The sequence below is a fragment of the Amphiura filiformis genome, chromosome 3 (assembly GCF_039555335.1).
Source record: "Amphiura filiformis chromosome 3, Afil_fr2py, whole genome shotgun sequence".
NCBI lineage: Eukaryota > Metazoa > Echinodermata > Ophiuroidea > Amphilepidida > Amphiuridae > Amphiura > Amphiura filiformis.
The window spans coordinates 70739643-70766795 of NC_092630.1; the positions used below are offsets into that span (position 1 = coordinate 70739643).

General features: G+C 37.6%; 1 protein-coding gene across 2 annotated transcripts in view; it reads right to left on the reverse strand.

Annotated features, from left to right (window-relative positions):
• Positions 1-27153, reverse strand: part of LOC140149054 (uncharacterized) — a 131893-nt gene that overhangs the window by 11593 nt on the left and 93147 nt on the right. For both annotated transcript variants that reach the window (XM_072171209.1, XM_072171208.1), the window contains exons 12-19: positions 26593-26850; positions 25026-25127; positions 22192-22455; positions 18103-18237; positions 15143-15382; positions 2579-2719; positions 1779-2009; positions 1455-1565 (exon numbers count right to left, since the gene is read on the reverse strand). In XM_072171209.1, coding sequence (XP_072027310.1) covers positions 1455-1565; positions 1779-2009; positions 2579-2719; positions 15143-15382; positions 18103-18237; positions 22192-22455; positions 25026-25127; positions 26593-26850 — 1482 coding nt within the window. The remainder of the gene's footprint in view (positions 1-1454; positions 1566-1778; positions 2010-2578; positions 2720-15142; positions 15383-18102; positions 18238-22191; positions 22456-25025; positions 25128-26592; positions 26851-27153) is intronic.

A 27153-nucleotide genomic window follows, 5' to 3' on the forward strand; every position in this document is an offset into this window, starting at 1 on the left:
AAAAAAGGTGGCGACGTTACATTTTGCCAAAGTCGACTCAAAACAAATGATAATATCTCTGTCAAGCAAGAAGTTATTGTCATGCTTGTGGTATCATTTTATTGCTAAATAAAATGCACTTTCAACCCTGTAAAAAGAAATACTTGAACTTTTTTAATACTAACACTGTGCTTAATAGAATTCAGAATGGACAGGGTGGCGGTGGTGGGGATGTGGTGGTGGGGATGTGGTACACACAAACTCTATGGGATTGGTATTTTAGTGCGTAATCTGCTTCTGTAAAGGCTGCAAATTGGATTTGGACTCTATTTAGCATCTAAAAGACTCATGGCCTTACAGCTAAACAATTCTACTAATTGTTTTTAATCATTTATGATTGGTTTAGTCTAGAAAATACAAACTTTTCTATACAAAACTACCCGTTGTCATATTAAACACTGTAGTAAGTAATACAGATGTCTTCAAAATCTAAAAGTTACTGTAAAAGTTTAATTACTTATCCTATCATAGTCAAAGTATTTTTTTTCTGAAGGGAAATTTGATGAGGAATCTAAATATGGACATATTTTTTCTGTAAGGGTTAGGGGAAAATGTTTAGGTTCAAAATATGTTGAATTGTAAAAAAAATTAACATACTTTGGAACACCCTATATTCCGAGATTACCAAACAGCTGTGATTTCGGTTTCTTCCAAAGTCAGTTGGCTTTCCATAACCTCTAACCAAATTAATGTTGTTTACTTCCAGTTTATTACTTTAAGTTGGTAATAAGCAATGCATTGAGTGACCCATTTTTTATCAAAATCTTTTTTATTCCACCCTGTATAACTTGCAGGTCAACCTGTATAATGAGTTGAAATGTATATATATGAATTACTTATGCCTTCAGCTTTCCAAAAATGTATACTTTTGCTAGTTTAGGGTTGATGATTGTCGAAATAATCTAATTAGAAACCCGGTTGGTGTAAAAATTCATAATATTTGTCATGTAACGCTAAGGGTTGCGAGTTCAGGACACACGGCCTTGTAAAATATATCTTGCCAAATAATTGTCAACACTTAAATAACATTATATTAGAATATCTGCGGTAGGTTATCAACAAATGCTTTTGAATATTATGAAAACATTTTATACACTTTATATACCCTTTATATAACCTGACATTTCAACGTTTTATGGCAACCTTCTCTAACCTTTTGTGAATGATGTCGAAAACGTTTTGTGTTTACTAGGAGGATTAACATAGTTTCATCATCCCCTCTTACACCATGTATACCTGTTTAAGGATTAAATTTAGAAAACCTACACTCTTGGCCCAATTCTTGATCTTTGAACCCCTTTGAATATTTTAAGTCTTGGTATTACATATCCACGTTTACAAAACTGTTATGATTTGAATTAAAAAAACAAAATTGAGTCAAAGACGTAGATAAACAACGTTTGATGTATACTTACGAAGTACGGTGCCTAATCCTCCGGTCGCACCTGTCCTAACAATTGTCACATCTAGCTCACCGCATGACTCTCCTACCGTGTATTCACTATTTTCAAAACCAAATCCTTCGGCTGATAAGATAACAAAATCAGGAAATATTTTCAACGACCATGCAATAATTACAAGGTTTGAAACACCTAACGTTGTCCTTATATCAGAGATGATCATCGATTTATTGTTTTTTTTCTCACAACGTTGAATTTTGCAAACCATACTGTTTAAATTTAACCCAGTGAATCTATTTTTGGTGATTCTGATATAAAATAGCAAGAGGCGATACTAACCATCATCATCAACTATAGTTACATATAAGGTAGTACTAGCTGCATCTGGACCACTGCCAGCTTCAGCTATCTCAAGACGGAAAGTCTCATCACCCTCAGGAACATTGTCATCTATAATCAGATTGTCGATGGTTTCTGTAATGGTTGCTACGTTGGCTGGAAACGTCAGTGTTCTCGTTATTGGATTGAAGTCCTCAACTTGTCTCGCTGAATCAGACACCGCTCTGAGGACTGAAGTAATATCAAAAGCATACTTAAATGACTAGCACCAAATTTTTACGTGAAAATAAAATAGTTGCCGAAGATCATAATTTATTGTCTCCGAATATTATTGAGATCATGAAGATCTATTCTTTTGAGATGTATTTTTTTGATTTCACAAAATAAATGTACATATTGTGGATATTGTTCCTTTTGAGCAATTCCTATGAAAAATGATGATTTTACTCACATTTTAGTGACATTTTACCACTACACCAGTGGTTTCATCAGATTGACAACTCATCACATCTGACTGTTTTTATCAGACTGTTTCTATCAGAGTTGCCAGTCTTGTGAAAACGTAACTAAAAATGTGAGAATTGTTCAAAATGAAAAATATCCACAATTGAAATTTTAACATTCCAAATGAACTTGTTCAAAGAAACGTAGAAATGATTTTTGTCAGTTTTAATGCAAAACTTTACCGTTGTACTTGCTGGTTGCATCTTTGTTTGTGATATTAAGCTCAGGAAATAAATCCCAGGAAGAAGTGAATTTACCACAGAGGAATAAAATTAATGAGTTAAACGAATACCAACCGTATGTAGCCGGACGATTCAGACTTTGATCATTACCATCGCTGTCGCTGACCCCACTCCTGGTACACGTAACGGTGACAGAATCTTCATCTTCATCGACAGATGTCCTAATATCGCCATTAACAGAACAACTAATAGCACCTTAAAATTGAACAAATAAGCAATAACCAATTAGTTAATCAGATTCCCAAAACATTAGCAATCATAGCTAATCATCTATGTCAGAAAAGTGCAAATATGGCAAAGAACCATCTTTACATTAGAACGTTTAAATCTTTGAAACTTTATATGAATGCTTCATATACATTGTGTGAAAACATGAAGAAAATCACATTTTACCGTTTTTCTTTTTCCTTAGCCAAATGGCATTTTTCCTTAGCCAAATGACATTTTTCCTTTGGCTAAGGTCTGTTTCTCTTAGGTTCTGATTCTTAGTCCAGCCGAGCGGCGGATTTTTCTTCTTCTTAGTCCAGCCGAGCAACGGCTGGACTCTTGCATCCCAGTGGTTTCTGCTTCTTTCTTTCTTTCTGTCAACATTTGACATAATTGGCTCTAGCTCCCTAATTATTTGACCGATTCTAACCAAACTTGGGCAAAGGCTCCACTACCCCAGCCTTTACATTTGACATGACCCATTTGGGGTCAAATGTCACGCATGAGTAATTTTGGCTAAAAATGCGAATTTTACCAAAAATGCTTCTTCTTTTACAGATTACATGGTAGCGCAATGAAACTTGGTCATCGGCATCGACTATAGTTGGAGTCTATGGGGTAAACACATATTTGGGGTCAAAGGTCATTAAGGGGATTTTTTCTGCACATAACCAAATACTTTCAAAATGCTTCCTTTCCTACAGATTACATAGTACAGAGATGAGATTGACACATATGCACTGACATTAGCTGGTGTCTATAGGGTAAACACGGATTTTGAGTTCAAGGTCATGAAGGGGTAAAATAGGGTAGATTACTGAAAATCACCTTAAAGTTCACTTTTTCCTGCATATTAAGTGCTGTGATCATCAGAATAATGCCAAAATGACTATAGGATTGGGTGCATGTGTGGTTATAATCAGATTTGGCTTGAACATGGGGAGGGGTCTGTTTTGGGGTCAAAAGGGGTAAAATTTTGAAATTTGCCCAATTCAAATGAAAATTAGTATATGTAATCATGGTAGGATTCAAAATATGATGGAGGTCATTTCAAGGTCACCAGAGGTCAACCAAAGGTCAAAATGGGTCAAATTCCAAAATTCGTCCAATTTAAATCTAAATTAGAATATGTAGTATTGATATGATTTAAAACAAAATGGAGGTCATTTCAAGGTCATCAGAGGTCAACAAAGGTCAAATTATTTTATTAGGTAGATTGTTATCAAACGTAATGCCAACATTTTTTATGAAAAGGCAATTGTGTTCCAAATCATAGAAGGTCACTTCAAGGTCACGGCTGGACTTCGCAGCCTTCTGAGGATGCAATATATCTAGTTTCTTCTTTAATCCAGCCGAGCAACGGCTGGACTCTTGCATTTCAGCGGTTTCTGTTTCTTTCTTCTGTCAACATTTGACATAATTGGCTCTAGCTCCTTTATTATTTGACCGATTATAACTAAACTTGGACAAAAGCTCTACTACCCAGCCTTTACATTTGACATGACCCATTTGGGGTCAAACGTCACGCATGAGTTATTTTGGCCAAAAACGTGATTTTTACCCAAAATACTTCTACAGATTACATGATAGAGTAATGAAACTTAGTCATCAGCATCTGCTATAGTTGGGGTCTATGGGGTAAACACAGATTTGGGGTCAAAGGTCATTAAGGGGGTATTTCCGGCTCATAACCAAATAACTTCAAAATGCTTCTTTTCCTACAGATTACATAGTACAGGTATGAGATTGCCACATATGCACTGACATTAGCTGGTGTCTATAGGGTAAACACGAATTTTGAGTTAAAGGTCATGAAGGGGTAAAATAGGGTTGATTACTGAAAATCACCTTAAAGTTCACTTTTTCCTGCATATTAAGTGCTGTTATCATCAGAATAATGCCAAAATGACTATAGCATTGGGTTCATATAGGGTTATAATCGGATTTGGCTTGAACATGGGGAGGGGGTTGTTTTGGGGTCAAAAGGGGCAAAATTCTGAAACTTGTCCAATTCGAATGAAATTAATATATGTGATCACGATATGATTCAAAATATGATGGAGGTCATTTCAAGGTCACCAGAGGTCAACCAAAGGTCAAAATGGGTCAAATGCCAAAATTCGTCCAATTTAATTCTAAATTAGAATATGTAATATTGATATGATTTAATGACCCTCCCTAAACCTGTAGTCTCTTACCTCACTTGTGTATGATGGACCATACTTATCCTAATACACTTGTGTGATGGATCATACAAGGAGGAGACGTCCCCGGTAACGAGTGCTAGTGTAGATAGAGTAGTATCAGCACGTAGTATAGCACGTAGAGTTAGGTGGACAACCGACTTGTGAGATAACGGGTAAGCGTCCTGGTCTACCTTCAAGTGGCAGGGGTTGTTAACCCTTTGATTTAATTCAATGGGGACGGACAGACCAGGGTGGCTAGGCATATTGAGTCTCAGTGTCTAGTATAATTGAGCAACAAAGAGGAGTTTACATCAACCTACTGATTTCCATCTGGTAGTGACCTGCAGGGAGAGAAGTCAAGGTCCTTCGCCCCGCTTTGGTATAAAAAGACCACTAAACCCAACAACATGATGAGTCGAATTTACAGCACCAGGGTTAAAGCCCCTGATATTAACCAGTCACAATTTCCCCAGGGCCTGGAAAGCCAAGAGCATGATGACGCATCAACCTCAAAGCGTATTGGAAGGGATGATGATCTTCCTTCATCAGGGGGAACACCATACCGATCCCCAATTCGACGGGCTGCTGCTGATAACCCTGAAGGAAAGAGGGCTTTTTTAAATGCAAAGCAATCAATTGGGATTGGCACATGGAATGTGCGAACACTGCATCAAACTGGCAACCTAGAATTGCTTATAAGTGAACTTGATAATTATGACTGGGAAGTGATGGGTATCGCCGAAACCCATTTCACAATACAAGGAGAATTCAAACAAGATGGACTCCAATTTCTTTAGGATATAATCCAATATCTCAGAGAATAATCTCAGCAAGGCTGCGCACCCAAGTAGGAGCAGCAACAATTATCCAGGTCTATGCTCCAAATACCAGCAACACTGAAGAAGAAATGGATGAGTTCTATGAAGATCTACAACGAACTATAAATGAAGCCCCATCCCAAGACATGTTGATAGTGATGGGAGACTTCAATTCCAAAGTAGGCAAGGATTGGGAACCATGGAATGGTATACTTGGAAAATTTGGCTGTGGTGAAAGAAATCAAAGAGGAGAAAAACTCCTAAACTTTTGCGCCACCAACAACCTCTGCATATCAAACACCAAATTCAAACAATCAAAGTTTAGCCGTGAGTGGACCTGGGAATCCCCAGATGGTACAACAAGAAACAAAATTGACTTCATTCTTATTCAACAAAAATGGAATAGCAGCATATCTAACTCACGGAGCTACCCTAGCGCCGATATTGGATCAGACCATCAGATGGTCCTTGCTGATCTGAAACTCAAGCTGAAAGTGAAACCAAAGGCAAACAGACTTCCTCGCTACGAGGTTACAAAACTCAAATCAGAAGAGACTAGAGAGTCATATGAAGTGACAATAGGTGGTAGATTCAAACCCCTATTAAACATCCCAGATACTGATGTCGGGATTGAAGACCTATGGAATGACATCAGAAATACAATCAATGAAACTTCTGATAAACTTCTTGGAAAGAAAAAACCACAACAACAGAAGCCGTGGATAAGTACTGAGGTCCTAGAGTTAAGCAGACAGAGAAGTAAAGTGAAACTGCAGCGCTTGGAGGACCCTACTCTGAAACCCAAGTACAACTTTCTAAATAGGGAAATAAAACGGAAGTCGAAAGAGTGTAAAGACAACTGGCTGCGTGACCTGTGCAAAGAAGTGGATGATGCGCATGAAGCAAAGAAAACCAAGCAGATCTATGCCACCATAAAAACAATCACAGGGACTCGCCCAACATCAATGTCAAGTGTCAAAGACAAAAATGGCAAAGTGCTAACTGAAGACAAGGAAGTCAAGGATAGATGGAAAGAAAGTTTTGAAGAATTATTCAATAAAGACAGTCCTGATGACACCTCCATCCTCCAAACAATTCCAACCATTCCTGAAGAAGGGGAGGAAGCAAACATCCTGATAGACGAAGTTCGAGCAGCCATCAGCCATCTCAAAACAGGCAAATCCCCTGGTTTTGATGGGATCTCAGCAGAGGAACTGAAAGCTACAGGAGAACCAGGTGTCAGGATCATACACAAACTGTGCAACAGAATATGGGACACAGGTGAAATTCCAGATGACTGGGGAAGAGCTGTTATTGTTCCAATTTATAAGAAAAAGGACAAGTTAGACTGCTCCAATTACAGGGGATCAGCCTCCTTAGCCTTGCAGGAAAAGTATTCTGTAGCATACTCCATAAAAGAATGCAAACCCGAACAGAATCCCAAGCAGGCTTCCGACCGGGAAGGAGCACCATAGACCAACTCTTCACCCTAAGACAACTGGCTGAAAAGTATAACGAAAAACGGAAACCATTGTACTGCTGCTATATAGACTACCAGAAGGCCTTCGATACTGTATGGCAAGAGGGTCTGTGGCAAGCCATGCGACACCTGGGCTACCCGTCAAAGACTGTTGATCTTCTAAGAGCACTCTATGGAACATCTCAAAGCACTGTAAGAGTCAATGGAGAGCTTACACCTTGGTTTACCACTAGGACAGGAGTTCGTCAAGGATGCATACTGTCTCCACAACTTTTCAACATTCTGCTGGAACTAGTGTTAAGGTTGGCTATCCAAGACAAACAGATAGGTGCAAAAGTGCAAGGGCAGTACATCAACAACCTCCGCTTCGCAGACGATATTGTCCTCCTGGCTGAAACAAAAGAAGACCTACAGTTTCTGGTTACAAGAGTTGATACTTTCAGCAAGAAGTTTGGACTTACTATTAATATCAGCAAAACTGAAGTCCAGGTCATCAACAGAGAAAAAGTGCAACTTGATATTCTGATTGGCGGGGAACCCTCAAGCAGGTGGAGGATTTCGTATACCTGGGAGGGTAATATCAGAAACCCCAGCAATGAAAACGATATCAAACGTAGGATTGGTCTTGCTATGGGATCCATGCAGAAGCTGAACCCCATTTGGAAGTCGAGAGACATCAAAATTCAACCAAACTTGAATTATACCGAGTACTGGTCCTATCCATCATCACATATAGTGCCGAAACCTGGACACTCAAGAAATCAGATGAACAGAGACTGCAAGTATTTGAAATGGCGTGCTTGAGGAAAATATTAGGAGTCACACGTAGAGACAGAATCCGAAATACTAGCATCAGGGAGCGGCTACATTACTACAAAGAACTGACTACAACTATCATGACCAAAAAACTCAAATATTTTGGTCATGTGAAAAAATGAACAACATCCGTTATCCAAAAATCCTGCTCGAAGGTCACATAGAAGGCAACAGACCCAGAGGAAGACCGGGGAAAAAGTGGCTCGAGGATATCAAGCACTTCTGTTCAGAGACAGGAATATCATCAATTGCAGCGGCAGGACATCTGGCCACCAACAGACAGCTGTGGAGACTCAAACTAGTTGGGAAGCCATCTCCGAGACCTACCTCAGGAGGACGGCTTTAAGTCAAGTAAGTCATATGATTTAAAACAAAATGGAGGTCAATCCAAGGTCATCAGAGGTCAACAAAGGTCAAATTATTTTATTAGGTAGATTGTTATCAAACGTAATGCCAACATTTTTTACGAAAAGGCAATTGTGTTCCAAATCTTTTCAAGGTCATAAAAGGTCACTTAAAGGTCACGACTGGACTTCGCAGCCTTCTGAGGATGCAATATATCTAGTTTCTTTACACAGCCGTGACGTTAGTCACGGCTGTGTCTTTTTTCTTACAGGATCTTCTTCTTCTTTCTTCTGTCGACCTTTACATTTGCTCTAGCACTGACATGCCTACACCGATTTTGACCTAACTTGTTTACAATCATCAATGACCATGCCCCTACATGTCACATGAAATTCGTGGGGCCAAAGGTCAAGTAGGGGTCACAGGTGTCAAAAACGTGATTTCATTTCACAATGCTACTTCTCCCACAAATTTTGTAGGACAGTAACGCCACTTGCACACATGCATTGCTATTACCCAGTGTCAATAAATCATACACAGATTTGAGGTCAAAGGTCATTAAGGGGTCACTTCCGGTATAATACCAAATTCCTTCAAAATTTTTTATAAGCTAAGAAAAACATAGGAGAGTGACGGTATGTGCACACATTAATTATGTTAACCTAATATAGATGTGGTATTTTTTTATTTGGGATCAAAGGTCATTAATGGGTCACTTCCGGTATAAAACGAAATACCTTCAAAATGCTACTTCTCCCACAAATTACATAGGGCGGTGACACAACTTGCACACATGCATTGCTATTACCCAGTCTCTATGAATCATACACAAATTTGAGGTCAAAGGTCATTAAGGGGTCACTTCCGGTATAAAATCAAATTCTGCAAAAAATGTTATTAGCTAAGAAAAACATAGGAGAGTGACGGTATGTGCACACATAAATTATGTTTACCTAATGTATATGTGATATTTTTTTATTTGGGGTCAAAGTCCATTAAGCGATCACTTCCGGTCCAAGTCAAAAAACATTCAAAATGTCCCTTCTGTCACAAATAACATGGAAGAGTGATACTATGTGCACACATGCATTGACATAAGGCAATGCCTGTGGGGTTTTCGTAGATTTTGGGGTCAAATATCATTAAGGGGTCACAACACGCCTGTGTTCGTGGTCTTAGACCACAGCTAAGTCTAGTTCTTTCTTTAGTCCAGCCGAGCGGCGGCTGGACTTCTGTTTTTCAGCGGTTTCTTCTTCTTCTTTCTTTCTTTTTGTTAACATTTGACATAATTGGCTCTAGCTCCCTAATTATTTGACCGATTATAATCATTATTATGTTTTGATGGATCCAAGTTGTGATAATATTGGATCCAAAACATAATAATGATAAAATTGGATGCTTACACCCAATATTTATTGGTCTCGCTATGAGTTGTAAAATATTGGACTCGACTGCTTCTCGTCCAATATTTTAAAACTCATAGCTCGACCAATAAATGGGCTCAACCGATCCAATTTTATATCAAACTTGGGCAAAGGCTCCACTACCCCAGCCTTTACATTTGACATGACCCATTTGGGGTCAAATGTCACGCATGAGTAATTTTGGCTAAAAATGAGATTTTTACCAAAAATGCTTCTTCTTTTACAGATTACATGTAGCGTAATGAGACTTGGTCATCGGCATCGACTATAGTTGGGGTCTATAGGGTAAACACAGATTTGGGGTCAAAGGTCATTAAGGGGATTTTTTCTGCACATAACCAAATACTTTCAAAATGCTTCTTTTCCTACAGATTACATAGTACAGAGATGAGATTGATGCACTGACATTAGCTGGTGTCTATGGGGTAAACACAGATTTGGATTTCAAGGTCATGAAGGGGTCAAATAGATTAGATTACTGAAAATTACCTTAAAATTTACTATTTGCTGCGTATTAAGTGCTCTGATCATCAGAATAATGCCAAAATGACTATAACATTGGGTACATATAGGGTTATAATCAGATTTGGCTTGAACATGGGGAGGGATCTGTTTTGGGGTCAAAAGGGCTTAAATTCTAAAATTTGTCCAATTCGAATAAAAATTAGTATATGCAATTACGGTAGGATTCAAAACATGATGGAGGTCATTTCAAGGTCACCAGAGGTCAACCAATGGGTCAAATTCCAAAATTCGTCCAATTTAAATCTAAATTAGAATATGTAATATTGATATGATTTAAAACAAAATGGAGGTCATTTCAAGGTCATCAAAGGTCAAATTATTTTATTAGATAGATTGTTATCAAACGTAATGCCAATATTTTTCACGAAAAGGCAATTGTGTTCAAAATCTTATCAAGGTCATAAGAGGTCACTTCAAGGTCACGGCTGGACTTCGCAGCCTTCTGAGGATGCAATATATCTAGTTCTTTCTTTCTTCTGTTAACCTTGACATAATTGGCTCTAGCTCCTTTAAAGACTACTTGACATTCTACAGTTCCTTGCATGCAGAAATCATTTATTATTTTCTATAGGCCTATAGTAGAAGGGCTTTTTTGAGGCTCCTTTGCACTAAGTCCCAGTGAAAAATGGACATAAATGGACCCTTTTGAAATAGTTTTCAATAGCTTTCTGGCTAAGGGCCGTGCTCTGTGAGCACAATGTCTAGTTTAACCTTTTTTTCCTACGATACAAATGTCCAATATTTGTCCACGGGGCAGCGTAATTTGAGCGAAAGCACACACTATATTTTTTTGATTCGAAGGTATACTGTTTCATGGTGGGTCATCTGGCATTTGGGTTTAACGCGACCAATCCATCTTATCTTGTCACCTGATAATGTCCAGTGGTATTTGGAACAAACGTCGTGTCAAAAACAAAAATATAGGTTTAGACTTATTCAGGGCGATGTGACTTCATAAGGGCAATGTCGGGGATTATAGGACACAATCGATGGGGAGAGATGAGGTCCGACCAGGTCCGACCGAGTCTCCTACACAGGTTACGCTCCCTGTGGAGGGACGGAACCAAACTGGCTGATGTGGAGACTAAGCCAGTTTGCGCAGGGCGATGTGACTTCATAAGGGCAATGTCGGGGATTATAGGACACAATTGATGGGGAGAGATGAGGTCCGACCAGGTCCGACCGAGTCTCCTACACAGGTTACGCTCCCTCTGGAGGGGCGGAACCAAACTGGCTCAGTGGAGACTAAGCCAGTTTGCGTCGGTCTGATACTCGTCTTTGACCATGCGCAGATCTGGCTGGTCAGGAAGACATTTAATACCCCGAATTTATAATATGCCTACCAGTTCCATCTATAACCGATTCGCTAGAGAATATTTGTTACCATGTTTAATAAATTCGTATTAATCGTATAATAAAATGTGCCAAATGTATATTTGTGTACATAGTGTGTGGATCCACTCTTCTACGGACTTGGCTACTAAGCATGTCGGGAACGATATGGCGGTATGCTGACCTGGGTCAATATGATCTGAGCAGATGAGGTCCGACCAATTGCCTACGACCTTGTGTGCGATCATGTGTAACAGGCAATTCCCGATAATAATAGACGTTCCCTGGTTTGCGTCGGTCTGATACTCGTCTTTGACCATGCGCAGATCTGGCTGGTCAGGAAGATATTTAATATCCCGAATTTATAATATGCCTACCAGTTCCATCTATAACCGATTTGCTAGAGAATATTTGTTACCATGTTTAATAAATTCGTATTAATCGTATAATAAAATGTGGCCAAATGTATATTTGTGTACATAGTGTGTGGATCCACTCTTCTACGGACTTGGCTACTAAGCATGTCGGGAAGGATATGGCGGTATGCTGACCTGGGTCAATATGTTCTGGGCAGATGAGGTCCGACCAATTGCCTACGACCTTGTGTGCGATCATGTGTAACAGGCAATTCCCAATAATAATAGAGGTTCCCTGACTTATTCCAGCAGTCGTCTACACTGCGCATGTACTGTGTTGACGAATGAGGGCAGCAGTCTAGTATAGGTTCCAGTATTGGACATAATATGTCATATGCATGTGTCAAATTAGATGGCTACTCTACTTTCTATCAGGTTCTATTCCTTTGTGGGTTTTGACTTCGCATATTATCAATAACCTCATAATATTATTAAAAAAAACATTGCTATGTCTCAAACACCTTGGCAGTTTTAAAAGCGAATGCGGAATACGCTTATTTTTGTAAATGATTTTTGAATAAAACTGCCATTTTTTTCGAATGTTCAAAGTACCGAGGATAAGCTTATAAATGATATTAAAGAACAACACATGATTGCAATGTTATGCCCAATAGAAAACTTTATTATGTTTTCAGAATCTCTTCCTATACCTCTCTACACAGTTTTTAAACGCCACATAAATAGCATATTTAAGCATATTTAAGCATAAAAAACGTCACAAAAATAGCATATTGAACGCATTTTGCATATTGCAAAAATAGCATATTGGCGTTTTAAAAAACGCCACAAAAATAGCACATTGGACGCATTTTGCATCCAATTTTAGCACACATTAGGACACTAATCCCCGGGATTGTTAAAATCGTCCATAACGTATTGCAAATAGAAAGCTCGTATGCAATCTATATCGAACACAAATGCACTGGCTGAGACCACCAGCAAAAGCGGAATTGAGACTATCAATCCGGAAGCAGACGTTCGATGTCATCATGGCGGCCGCAACAGCGGTCTATCAGAGAAGATGAATTTGAGGATTTATTTTTAAAGCGAAAGACGGCGCAAATACACAAAAAAGTACAATAGGAGCAGTGCCAGTGGCTATATTTAGAGCATATCATCTTACAGAAAAAGAATAGAAAGTGTCTTTGAGGGATTCGACAAAGAAACACTTTGCAGAATTCTAGGGACTCTCTCTGAGATCGAAAATTTATCTCATTTTCTGACCACAACTGAGGACTTTATACGTGCTAAATATCACTTTCCGTAATATAATTATGACAACTTGAAGACTCTGCAAGGGGTGATGTTAGCACAGACACGGTAGGGTTTTTGATAAGCTTATGAAATCGGCAGATTTTGTCGGCCCAACTGCACACTTGCCTTGGCATCTTAGGCTGGGTTCTTGCAGGCTTTACACTCTGCATTTGGTAGCTTAAGCCAGACATTTTCTTGCCTTTCATTATAAACATTACCGCATATTTTCAACCCTCATAATTTAATTAGCAACGATTACCAAATAGGGTGCAACTCAAGTGGTCTTATTACAAGACTGCCTACCCCAACCCTAAACCCTAAACTCCGTATAAAACGAGGACTGGACTCAAGTCTAGCAAGTTGTACCCATTCGGTAATTCGTTCGCAGCTTACGAAAACGAACGGCTCAAGAAAAATTGGGAAAATAATATAGTGCAAGATTCTGAAATATAAGAATGATAAAATTGGATGTTTTTGTTCACCAATACAAAATTTATTGAAAATAGTGGACAAGACGTAATTGCACAACTCACCTAATGCACAAATAGATTTGTGCATTAGGTTATAACAATCCAACTTTATATCATAATAGGATGTGTTTTTTTATCATAGCCCATGAGAAAAAGATACTTACATTATGGCGAGCAGTAGCTTACCCAGCGGGTGGGGCAGACTGTCCCCCGGACTAGAATGGGGACGGAGAAGCGAAAAATGTGGACGAGAAGAAGGGGAGAAAAGAGAGAATGAAGGGGAAGGAGAGGGACAAAGAAAGAAAAGGGAGGAGAGGGAGAAAAGAAGGGAAAGGAGAGGGACAGGGAAGGGGACGGAAAAATAGGGACGATATTGACGTTCGTCTCCATTATGGGTGATTATATGCGACCTGTTCTGACAAAACCAGGAACGAGTCACAAAAATGTAAGCACGGGACGGGACAATGATACCAAAATTATATACATAGCATCAATACATTTCAAGATACGGATAATTTTGTAAATGATACGTTGATATTTTATCCAAATTGCTATTCTTAGTACACAGGATTGAATAAGAATAGTTCAACTGTCAATAATATTGATTAAATACCCCATAGGCGTAGATCCCCGGGGGTGGGGGTGGGTGGATAAATCCCCCAAAAAATTTGCCAGGGGGAATGGTCCATATAATCATCCCCCAATGTTGACGCCTGATATATGGGTTTCTGGCCAAATTTAACCTCATATTTGGACATTTTAGCCCCCAAGTGCAAATTTTCGTTCGCGCGCATTCATTCCATTATTTTGCACCATAGTTTAGCTTCAAAATAGCAAAATTTTCCCGTGCTTCACTCGCATTTTTTTCCAACCCCATCCCCTCCAATGTCAAAAAGAAATCTACGCCTGAATAAACCTCTTTTTAATAATTACTTTCAAGGATATGAAAGTCCATTCAGTCCCAAGGTCAAATACCTTGAAACAAAGAAATTCCAAAATTTGATTTTTTTCTGGGAATGTCATATTAAAGACCTATAACTCAAAAACATGCCTGGCGATTTGTTCCGGGTTTTGTTGGAGCTGGTTACATATGCTATGATGATCGAATGAAAAATTTTTTTAAGTGGTGTGGCTCAATTGAATCATCCAGTAATTAACCTATTTATACCAGCTAATACCTCATCTAAAGATTCCCGCCATCTGATTGGTTAAAAGCGTGCGCATAGTTTTGACTATGCCCGCAAAAGTAACTATTCCCCGGGTATAGTTCTGCGTGCGAGTTTTACCCAGCGTAGATGTATAGTAGTCTTTTTTCTAAACAACAAAAATGACACGATCATCTTACCATCGTCATCTTCAATCGTAATACATGTTTGATCACGATCGGGATCAATATGTAAATTGGCGTTAGAGATCTCCACAAAGAATTGCTCGGGTCCCTCTATCTCCTGATCGTCGATGACAGTTACGTCCCATGCCTTGACGGCCTCTCGTGTGACACCATTAAACGTCAACGTCTCCCTAAATGGTTGGAAATCCTCATCTGCTATTGCTGTGCTACTGTCGTCACTATTGGTTTTCAGAACTGAACGGAAGTGAACATTAAAGTTATGTTATGCCTTTAATATGGCAATGCACGCGATTAATTCGTATTCTGCAATGCGATACCATATATTTCAAACACTGCACAAAATGGTATGAAAAACATATAGTTTCTTTGTTTTAGCAACTAGATTTTACCGAAAGAATGAACAGCCGGCGCGGGTATGCTACGCAAGGCACTACTGGCACTCTTTGTCTAAATAAAATATTACCATCAATTTGGCTGAAAAAAGAAATAAATTTATTTATTTATTTATTTATTTATTAAGGTATAAAACAATCCAGAAAGCAGGTCACAGACCTGATACGCCTGGGTAACAATTAAAAATATGTATAAAAACAACAGACAAAGCAACAACAAAATGCATACAATAGCATAACATTCAAAGGCAAAAAAGAAATCACAGATTATTAAGGGGTACTACACCCATTGATTTTTTTGCATTTTTTGCATTTTGTGAAGAAATTACAAAAAAAATTGGACAAAGTGGTATGCAAAATGAAGGGACAAATCTTCTCGTTTTATTGGTGGTATCGGTATCAATGTAGCTTACATGCTTTTACAGATAGAAGCCAAAAGGAGGTACATCACTGATGATTTAAATTCACTTCATTTTGGAAAGCTTACTATCAACGGATTTCGTTAAAATTTTGGATATGTGTTGCTAACACATTAGGGAAATAAAGTTGATATGTAAAATGGGAATAAGTGGTTCCTGATTTCTTTTATGACTTCATGAACTTGGTGCTCCACAACTATAAAAAAGGAACTGGTTAAAATTCTTCTATTTTCAATGTTGAGCTATATTTTGCATTTTTAACTTGCAACATTATTGCACTGAAACTTAATTAAGCCATAGGTAACAGGTTACAACAACCATACTACAACAATGATGAAAAAAATTGTATTTCTTGTCACCTATACAACCATATTGGGTAGTTTTGTGATTTTGGTAACTATTTTATATTTATTTGTGAAATCCGTCTCAACTAGGCATTCTAAATTGTACTCACCATTTACATCCCAAGGTATATTAGTATATCCACCATGCACTTCTCGATATATATCCAGTTAAAGACAGAATATCAAAATTATGCCTCATATGATATCACAGACTCTCACATGTGTATTCAAAATTGATGCTTAAATTTGACCTGAACCAATTGACCTATAACCTGACATACGGTGACCTAATAGCCTTTTCTTCTCCTAACAACTAATGACTATGCATCCATTGTATAAGTGTTTATTTAATTTATTCAGTGTTATATCATGGTAGGTATTTTGCATGCACCACTATAGATTTTCTATAGAGAGTATAACAAAGGATTTAATGTATTCTATTCATGTACCCTACTTGAACATTTTCAAAAGAATAAATTATGGTTTGTTATGAAACACAGATCTGAGTTACTAGGTTACAGTAAACAAAAAATATATAGGGCTAAAATGACTTACTAAAATTGTTGAAATTCACTTTATATGTAGATATATTTTATAAGTTCAGGACATGAGGTGATAAACATATATATGTACTTAATAAATTTGCAAGAAAAAAAAGAAGAGGGGTACTGATGAAAATCGGGGTATTATATCGCCTTAAGACGCTGAACAACTTGAGGAATGGTAGATTGCATGTACCTGGTTCGCTTACAGCGAGGAGGATCAATCTGCTGGGCATTCCTAGGATTCCTACCGTGCCGATCACCTTTGGATTTAGGCAGCATTTGAGAATGTTTAGCAGACGCTTGCAAACCTTGGCCAAATCGCACCAACAGCTGATCTCTCCTCTCACATAAGGAAACCAAACCTAGTTTCTCCAAAGCAGCCCGATAAGATGTGTAGCTCTGGCCCAGGATGATACGACACGTCCGCTTCTGGACGAGCTCCATCTGCTCAGATTGTGCCTTGGAGATACTAGTATGCCATAGAGGGCTGGCATATTCCATGATAGGCCGGATGTACATTTGATAAACAGAAGATAAATCATCCCACGAAGCATAAAATTAATGTTTTCTTTAAGGGCTGGGGTATGAACGTTTGGACAGTATTTATTGTGGGACATTAGAGCACATCAGACATATCGAATTGCATTCTGAATACGAAGAATGTCATTCTGTCATTCATTATTATGGCAAATAAAAATTGATATTTTTGATATTTAACAGTACTTGAAGTAAACTTTATAAATCTGATGATTTATACTTAAAGTGTATGTAGGTGGGATGAAAAGCCGACGATCAATTGAAAATTTTGACCTTTCGTATTGAAGATATGGATTTTTTCCCAAAACACCAAAAAAAATTAGGAAAAAAAAAAAAAAAAATCTATATCTTCAATATGAAAGGTCAAAATTTTCAATTGACCGTCGGCTTTTCCTCCCTGCTACATACACTTTAAGAATATGTCATTAGATTTATATAATGTACTTCGAGGACTGTTATATATCAAAAATTTGAAAAATATCAAATTTTTATAATTTGTCATAAAATTTGTATTATATTGTGATTTTCAAAAAATGAAAATTATTTGATATCAGAAAGACATGCTTCGTATTCAGAATGCAATTCGATAGGTCTGAGGTGCTCTCATGTCCCACAAAAATACTGTCGAAACGCAATAAACGCTCATTTTAGATCCCTTAAGGCACTTGTTATGTAATGTTTACACGAAACATAACAGTGATAAATGCTGCAACTTACGAATATCCGTGGTATAGTCAAGGTTTGGCTCAATAGTAACGCCATTAACAACCATAGGACCTTTCAACACAACAACGTGGAATTTATTCACTGACTCCAGTACTGTTCGCTTCACTTGTTGTATTGCATAATAAGCTGCAAAATGAAAAGGGTTATAATAAATGACTGTTAAAATGTAGATCTACTCACAAGATTAATTAAAGGAATTGTCATTTTCTTCGGAAGAGCGCAGGGCTGCATTTTGGGGTCCTAGGCCAAAATTTGGATGCCCCAAACTCACCGGGAGGAAGTCGTGTACACTCAAGTGACCAAGCACTGGTTTCCGTTTAAGATCGAACATGGTGGCGGAACTTAAATTTAGAGGGCATAATTTGTTCCGATTTTACTATGATGAAGATGAATTTTGATATTTGAAGGGCCAGTGCGGCTGCAGCATTCAGACTATTTTAGCCCAGAACTAAGGTGAATTCTGCTATTTGAAGGGCCAGTTAGTAACCCTAGTTACCATATTTTGGCCCAAAACATGGGCTAAAAAATGCACAGGCAGGAATTTGAGGCCCCGTAATTTTTGGGGCCCACCTGACCCAATGGTAAATCCGGCCTCGTGAATACCTCAGTGCAGATTTAATTTGTTTATTTTCCCCTATCCCGATCCCCTATCACGAGTCGGGTGACCTCGTATCTTTAAAACAAATGTGATAAACACAACACAAAAAGAAACTCCTTACTTATAACCCATCATAAATCTAAATCTACAAATGCTATGGACACTTTGATTGACACAATCGTGTGCAGCATCTTGTTAGCTTCAATTTGATACCGCATTTGCTACCAAAAGCTCTAAATTGACAACGAATGCTACCAGTATATGAAATTTAGTGTATTTTCAAAAGTTGCGAATCATAATGATCACGCAGTTGAAAATGTATGCATGGCCAAGCTCACTTGCCCGCGAACAGCCCATGTCGACTATCCCAAGGACCCGATTGATAATTTAAAACGCATGAATAATATTGCTACAATGCTTTACTGATGAATACTTAGGCATGACGCGATCGATATGATAGCGGTTGTTTCGGGCTATATCATTGGTCTCGCTGTGCATTTCACCTCTGCAGCTCTGCGTGCTCCTTTTTTAATTTGCAAATTTTACAAATGCACCCAATTTTATATACGGGAGCTAACGGGTATTAATCTTTGCCAATTTAGAGGTTTTGGTAGCAAATGTGGAAGCAAATTAGATGGTGCACACGACTGTGTCAATCAAATCGTCCCAACATAAGCAGGTTTACATTTATGATGGGTTACATGAGTGAGGACTTTCTTTTTGTGTTGTGTTAATATATTAATTTGTTTCCCTTACAGTTCATGCAAAGAATGAGCGCGCATTACGTACCCCATGGTTTTGGTGTAAAAACAATGACACACCAGTATATAATAATTCATGGGCCATTCCTATGAAAATGACAGCCCAAAATCACCATGGCTCCGTGCAGGTGAACGCGTATTCATGAAAGTTCCTTATATTAAACATGTCAAATGTTAAGAAACAGTAGCGAATAATTACAGTATACACACCCCGGATACACACATATCCAAAAATCATACACATTTCGTGAACTGAACAGAAACTATACACCTGTTCTTGACACCTGTACATAGTTGGTTGTTATTTCTTTGGGGGTAACACGAACGATGTCTGATTTGTCAGGATTCATTTAGAATTTACAACAACGGTGTGGAAAATTATTACATAATTTATGTAATTACTAAAAATGTGAATAATTTATATAAATATGGTTTATTATAATAAACGCTCATCTTTGCACCATTTCGGCCTGAACACAAGAATCACAGCAGAGAATAAACTAACAGTGCTCGAATTCCGAGGGATACTGGTGAAACACTTAATTTTCAAATAGAAAGAAATCCGCATAACAGCGACCTTCTACACAGCGAGCGGTCTTCCTATACATTTGAATGCAAAGGCGGAGCAACATGAGACTGCTGTGCAGCAAAAATGCCTATTTTGTTCAACTTTGTGATTATACTGTAAACGTTTCCGTCATTGATTTTTTTTTTCTGTCGTCAAATACTTTCAAAATGTTGTTTTTGACAACATATTACAAACTAGGAATTGTAAAATGTGTAATAAATTTGCAATTCAATTAATACGTAAATGTGATGATATTCATCTACAGAGTTCCTTTCTGTATAGTGGTCAATGTATGATGATTTGGTCACGCTTGCTGGTCTTGGTACGTCGTGCCCATGGGTCACGTGCGTATTATAAAAGTGCATTTTTAAATATAACCGAACTTGAATACTACGAAACTGGACGGATGGGGTTTCAAAATGCGTGTACATAAACCACCTGTCTTTAACTTAAAATATCGTGAATACGCTTAATAGTTCTGAAGCCATGGACGTGTTTGTAATGGATGCGTTACTTTTTGTGAGGTCTTTAGTACATGGCATTGTGTAGTGATATTTGAGTTAGCATTTTATCTTGCTACATTAGAGCAACCAATGTACTTTGGTATTCTTACACCTAAAATGATACAGCTAGATTTTTTTCTATGCCCCTATGCTTCCAACGAAGGGTCGAAGGTCATAATGATAATGGGGACTTGTTCTATCATGTTGTAATATGCCTCAAATTGTTCCTCTCATTAGTAGGAATAAGAAAGCGAATTGTCATTTATCACTAAGGTGCTTAGTTCGGAAATTAATAAAATAATTGTCCAAAAACACTGATTCCAAATTGTCCTCATAACTTACTCCTCTCGGCAAACGAAACAGGAAAATAATTTGTTTGAGAAATGTATAACCTCGGAATCGGATGAAATCATAGGTCAAACGTTATGCATGTACATATTTCTATTGGCTGCATTAACCCTGAAGAGGGGCATGGCAATACAAGTTGCACTAAAATTGTGAATTCAGTATATGTTTGAGATTTTTTATGTTAAGGGGAGTAATTTTAGACCAGTTAGGATGAAATTCTTAAAATTTGATATGAAAATTTTCACAATATCACCTATTCGATGTTATAACCCCTGAACTAAGCACCGTAGAGCAATATGAGAACTGATTTTTTTTTACCTAGCGAGAAGACGAACAAGTTGAGATACATTACAAAGTATAATGAAGTATATATCCCAGCGATATTACCGGGTCAAAATGATGCAATTAGCAAAATGTGTTTGTCTTTGCCCCCGAATTTTTAAACCCCCCCCCGACCAAGAAAGCTGGCAACGACCCCTCGTGTGAAGCGTAGGGGACATTATAGAAAAATGGAACCAATTCTAGTTTTTTCAGGTGTATTAAGGGATCGGGTATGAACGTTTGGACAGTATTTAGTGTGGGACATTAGAGCACATCAGACATATCATATTGCATTCTGAATACGAAGAATGTCCTTCTGAAATTCGCAATGTAGTACACATTTTATGGCAAATGATTAAAAATTGATATTTATGATATTTAACAGTACTCGAAGTTAACTTTATAAATCTGATGATTTATACTTGTACATGTGTATGTAGGTGAGATAAAAAGCCGACGATCAATTGAAAATTTTGACCTTTCGTATTGAAGATATGGATTTTTTCCCCAAAACACCCAAAAAATTAGGTCTGTTTGGGAAAAAATTCATATCTTCAATATGAAAGGTCAAAATTTTCAATTGATCGTCGGCTTTTCCTCCCAGCTACATACACTTTAAGAATATATCATTAGATTTATAAAATTTGCTTCGAGGACTGTTATATATCAAAAATGTGAAAAAAAAAATCAAATTTTAATAATTTGTCATAAAATTTGTATTATATCGTGAATTTAAAAAAATGAAAATTATTTGATATCAGAAAGACATTCTTCGTATTCAGAATACAATTCGATGTGTCTGATGTGCTCTCATGTCCCACAAGAAAATACTGTCGAAGCGCTCAAAACCCTCTTTCCAGATCCCTTAAAGGATGCCAAAAACATTGGTTCCACTAATGTAGCAATACCCTAAACACATAGCGCTACATACTGTTACTTTCATAATATTCATCTATATGGAAGCAGGGGCTTTTGACGTACCATCATCATTAAGAATGGTCACGGTCGTCTTCTTTCTTCCTTCGTTGATGGTGCTATCTGAACCCACGATTTCAACGCAAAAGCTTTCATCGAGTTCAAGATACTTATCGTTTACCAGTTGAATCACTAATTCAGCTGTATTTGACCCAACTTCGAAAGTGACTGAGTGTGGTAGTGTATTTGGAAGCAGGAAATCCAAACCTTCTGTTGCAGAACCCGTACCAATATTAGCATTCTCGTCTGTACTACCATACACAGTAACCACTGAAAAATCAACATGAAAAACTTACAAATCACGAAGGTAATGATTAACGTTATTGTAAGAGGTAACGCTGAAGACAAAATGAGAAAAATACTTTGCTTTTGGTGTTTACATTTTTAACCTAAGGTAGGTGGGGTGTGGGGTATGTGTCTGTGTGTGTTCGGAAAAGCTTGTGAACACCTTATCTTGATAACCGTAAGTGTTATGATGATGAAACTTGGTAGGGTAGCATGAGCCGAGAGTCTCGACATGTACTTAAATACCTAATTTGCACAATTTATGCGTATCAAGCAAAATATCTTGTAAACAGATTATCTGGAGATCCGTATTGGGCCATACAGCGACGAGACTTGGTGGGGAGTAGCGCTGCCAGAAGTTCTCGGCCTGATTAGATTTTTAGCGCAAAATATGATAATGAAGTACCTAATTTACATAATTTATGTGTATCCCGCAAAATACCCTGTGAAAAGGATTAGAACACCCGATCTTAAGAACCGCGAGTGCTATGATGATGAAACTTCGTAGGGGGTAGTATGATCAGAGGGTCTCGATCTGATTGAGCAAAATATAGCAATTTATTAAGCACCTAATTTATGTGTATCAAGCAAAACAAAAAAACTGGTGAACAGATTATATGGAAATCCGTGTGGGCTACATTTACGTCACTTGATGGGGAGGTTCTTGATCTTGATTAGACTTTCAGCGCAAAATATGATAATTAAGTACACAATTTGCATAAATGTGGTGGGCACGACCACCGTAGTGAGACTAAGAATGTCAAGGTCAGTTTGGATTCATTCAGGGTCATCCGGGGTCAAATCGCCATAGATTGCTGTAGGTTAATGAAATATGGAAGGAACGACTACCGAAGCAAGGCAAAAATGTCAAGGTCATTTTGTGGTCATTCGGGGTCAAATCACTATAGATTGTTGCAGATTTCATAAAATTTGGTGGGAACGACCACCATAGCGAGACAAAAAATGTAAGGTCATTTAGGGTCATCCGGGGTCAAATCGCCATAGATTGTTACAGGTTCATGAAATTTGGTAGGAATGACCACCAAAGGAAGACAAAAAATGTCAAGGTCATTTTGGGGTCATTCGGGGTCAGCGGCGGCAGAAAGATTTTGAAAGTGGGGGCCAGTCAGGGTGATGTAAAAAATCTAAATAATCGCCGATAACGATGTGATATGGGACTTACATAGGATTACACAGAGACATTTCTTGCCAAAATGTGACCATTTCTAGGTAGCTTGGCCCTACTTTGTCTGCGTTATATGAAAAAGGACAGTCTTAAGTAAGTAAACGTGCAACGCTTTTGATGTTTTGATGTTTTGGGAGACTGGGGGGGATCATAACACAAAAATAACGGAGTCTATTCTTGACTGTGTAATATTCCTTCACAACATTATCGTACGGCAATAACCTTATACGATGGACAGATAGTATCAGTTTGTGAATGAGGACATCGTATAAGTTCCTTGTACTAGGCGAAAGCAGAGGGGTGTCTGAGGGGAGATATTCCCCCCTGAGAAGTGAGAAACTTTTGCAAACTGAAGGCCCAATTGAAGCCATTAGGTGGACCATTCTGGCAGTATGATGATTCTGGCACTATTATTGTGTACAATTTTAGTTTCAAAAATCGAAAATGGGTTAAATGAAGGCCAAAATTGAAGCCATTCGTGGATACATTTTCACTATAATTGTATAAATTATTGCTTTTAGTGTTGGGTGTCCTAATACAGGGGAGTTGGAAAATTTTGCAAAATGAAAGTCCAATTGAAGCCATTTCGTGCATCATTTTTACACTTTGTTTAAGCATGTTAAGTGTCTAGAATAGAGATTTGATTATTTACGTTCACCCAGACATGTTACACACCTCATATTATGGGTTAAAAGTGGGGAGGGACAGGCCCCCCGGTCAAAAAAGTGGAGTGGCCACTGGCCCCCTTCCCCCAGTTCCGCCGCCAATGTTCGGGGTAATGTATGTTCATGTAATTAAGGTCCCTAAAGATGAAAACGTTATGCCTCTAAAACATTTGCAAATATTAAGTTTTTTTCTTAATATCTCAAAAATAGTTTTGATGGAGTTGGACCCTTTTTCCACCCAGGTATTCAACTGTAACAATCAAAGGAATTATAAATCTTTTACAAGATATTTTACAAAAACCATTATGCATTACTAAAGATTTGAAACTAGCCAATTGTATTGATTTTGTTTAAAATTAATTTCAACACAAAAATTGTGTTAAGAGTGTTTTAAACTGACAACAGAAAGAGTCAGCTTATCATAAAGTTTTATTTCCTTTAATGTTTTCTGTTAAGCAATACTAAGAGATACAAAGAATGTTAACTTCGGCTAACATCTTAAAATGAAACTGTGAGTCAAAAATAAGCTTTGTTTCTATGTTTAATTGACTAAAACGAAACTTAACAAATTCTTAAATCTTGTTGAGGAAGTGATATTTTCTACCAGTAGAAAAAATCACTTACTCAACAAATGATTTGTGTGGAATGATATCAAAAACAAAAACAACCAAAAACAAAATGAAAGAAAACAATACAGAGCTTACTTATAGTTCCCTCCTCCGTAGAAGCAATTCTTGAGAATGATATAGTCACCGAGCCTGCAGGTTCTATTATGTTGTTGATGGTTGACGTAACAGAATACGTCGCTGAAGAAAAGGGAAAGTACAGAGACAGTAGTAAAACCTTCAAAACGCACATGCATTAACACACTATTGTTTTTGTATTTTGTGTTGTTTTCAAAAGGACGAGTCCCAGATTACTGTAAATCAGTCTTTATAATAACGCGTTTGCCCAAAGGCGAGTCACGGGCATCAACAATGTTAAAAACGGTTTTGCACTGCAAATGCGATTACGTCCCCCTCATCGTTTGACAAAATGGGTCAGTTTATAGTCATATGGGATTCGTCACCACGCAGAAACCACGGTGATTTATAATAATATGGTATAAGCATTCATTCATTCATTCATTCATTCATTCATTCATTCATTCATTCATTCATTCATTCATTCATTCATTCACCCATTCATTCATTCATTCATTCATTCATTCATTCATTCATTCATTCATTTATTTATTTATTTATTCATTCATTCATTCATTCATTAGTTCATCTGTATTTCATTCCAATATAAAATACAACAGCACAACAACAAACACATACATTGAATGGCTTAACCTAAATTAAATTTCAAAATAACAAACAACAAAATATACCGCACAACAACAAGTAAACAACAGAAGTGGTGTAATATGATGAAGGAATCGCATGTTTTGGATCACGTAGTTCTGCAAACCATATGGCTGCCTATACAAGGGCCAGCAAGTTTGCGATCAGAAGATCAGTCGGCAAGTAAGATTCATCCGGGATGCAATACATGTGACCATAAACCACGAATGAGCCGTAAAGTCTGCAAATTGTATTATGAGTTACAGTGTAAAATGTGCATGAAGGTCGTATTCATAGGTACCTCAAGTTGGTGCTACATGTACCTCATTTGATAGCGCCAGTTAAACACATTTTAAACCAATCAATAATCCTATTGTTGAAGTGGATAATAAGCTTCTACCTATATCTATAGAATTCTTAAATGGCTCTAGTCTTTGTTTGCTTTGGCTAAATCCTGTTCAAGTGGTGGGTTACAAAGCTTCGTTTGAAGTCAAATGATATAGCATTTTAAAAAGCTTATGATATATATTTTCTAAACACGAAATAAAATAAAATTGACCGAGAGCCGACTTATACGGCTCATTCGTGTTGTACGGTCACTGAAAATCCAGAAGAGTTGATACAAAAATAATTGTTTTAACTACTTGGACGACAATATGAGTTCAATGTATTTATAATAAATTAGGTAGAAATGCTTTCTTTACATTATGAGTCTATCTTTTATTATGATAAAAAATATTGATTAAACATTCTTTCTTATTAAATATATTCAGTTTCCTCTTGTAGTGAGCAATCGTTCCCCATTGTATTTATTTGTTCTTGTGCAGGATGCATATCCCCATTACCAACTTACCTACAATATACATGTATGTATCATGGTGGAATTATACACACAACAAACTTCATTATTAATTCATTAATAAAAACAAAAAAATACACTTACTATCATCATCAATGATTTCAATCAATTCTTCTGAATTTACCCCAACAAATGGGGATATATCGCTGGTGCTCTGACTGCAAGGTGCAATTTTTAACAAGATATTTTCGAGGCTTGTTTCGATAGCTTTGTCCTGTATGGTTGAAATAGTAACCGTTTCCGTTGTATCTCCTCCTGCGAATGGTACCGACGTTCTGTCTAGTTTAGTATAATCTTCTCCGGGAATGGCTCTGTTGGTTAGTGCTATGTCAGTAAAGACGTCTAAAAGGAAGAAAAAATATAGTTATTTAAAACTACTGGACTGTAGGCCTATATGGCCGGCTGCTAATGCTACCACGCGTCCACTACCAGTGAAAAAAAAAAAGGGGGGTCATTTGGGGGTCATTTGGCCTGTCAAATAGTAGATGTACAAAAAAATACTCACTTTGCCAAAAAATTCACCGCCGCCCCTATGGTCAAAATAATAAATAAATTATAGTATTACGGTACGGTACTGCTACTGCTTCCGAGGCGTCGGCGCCAACATTACCACTTTTATTTCAATATCGTAACATTAAAATATAA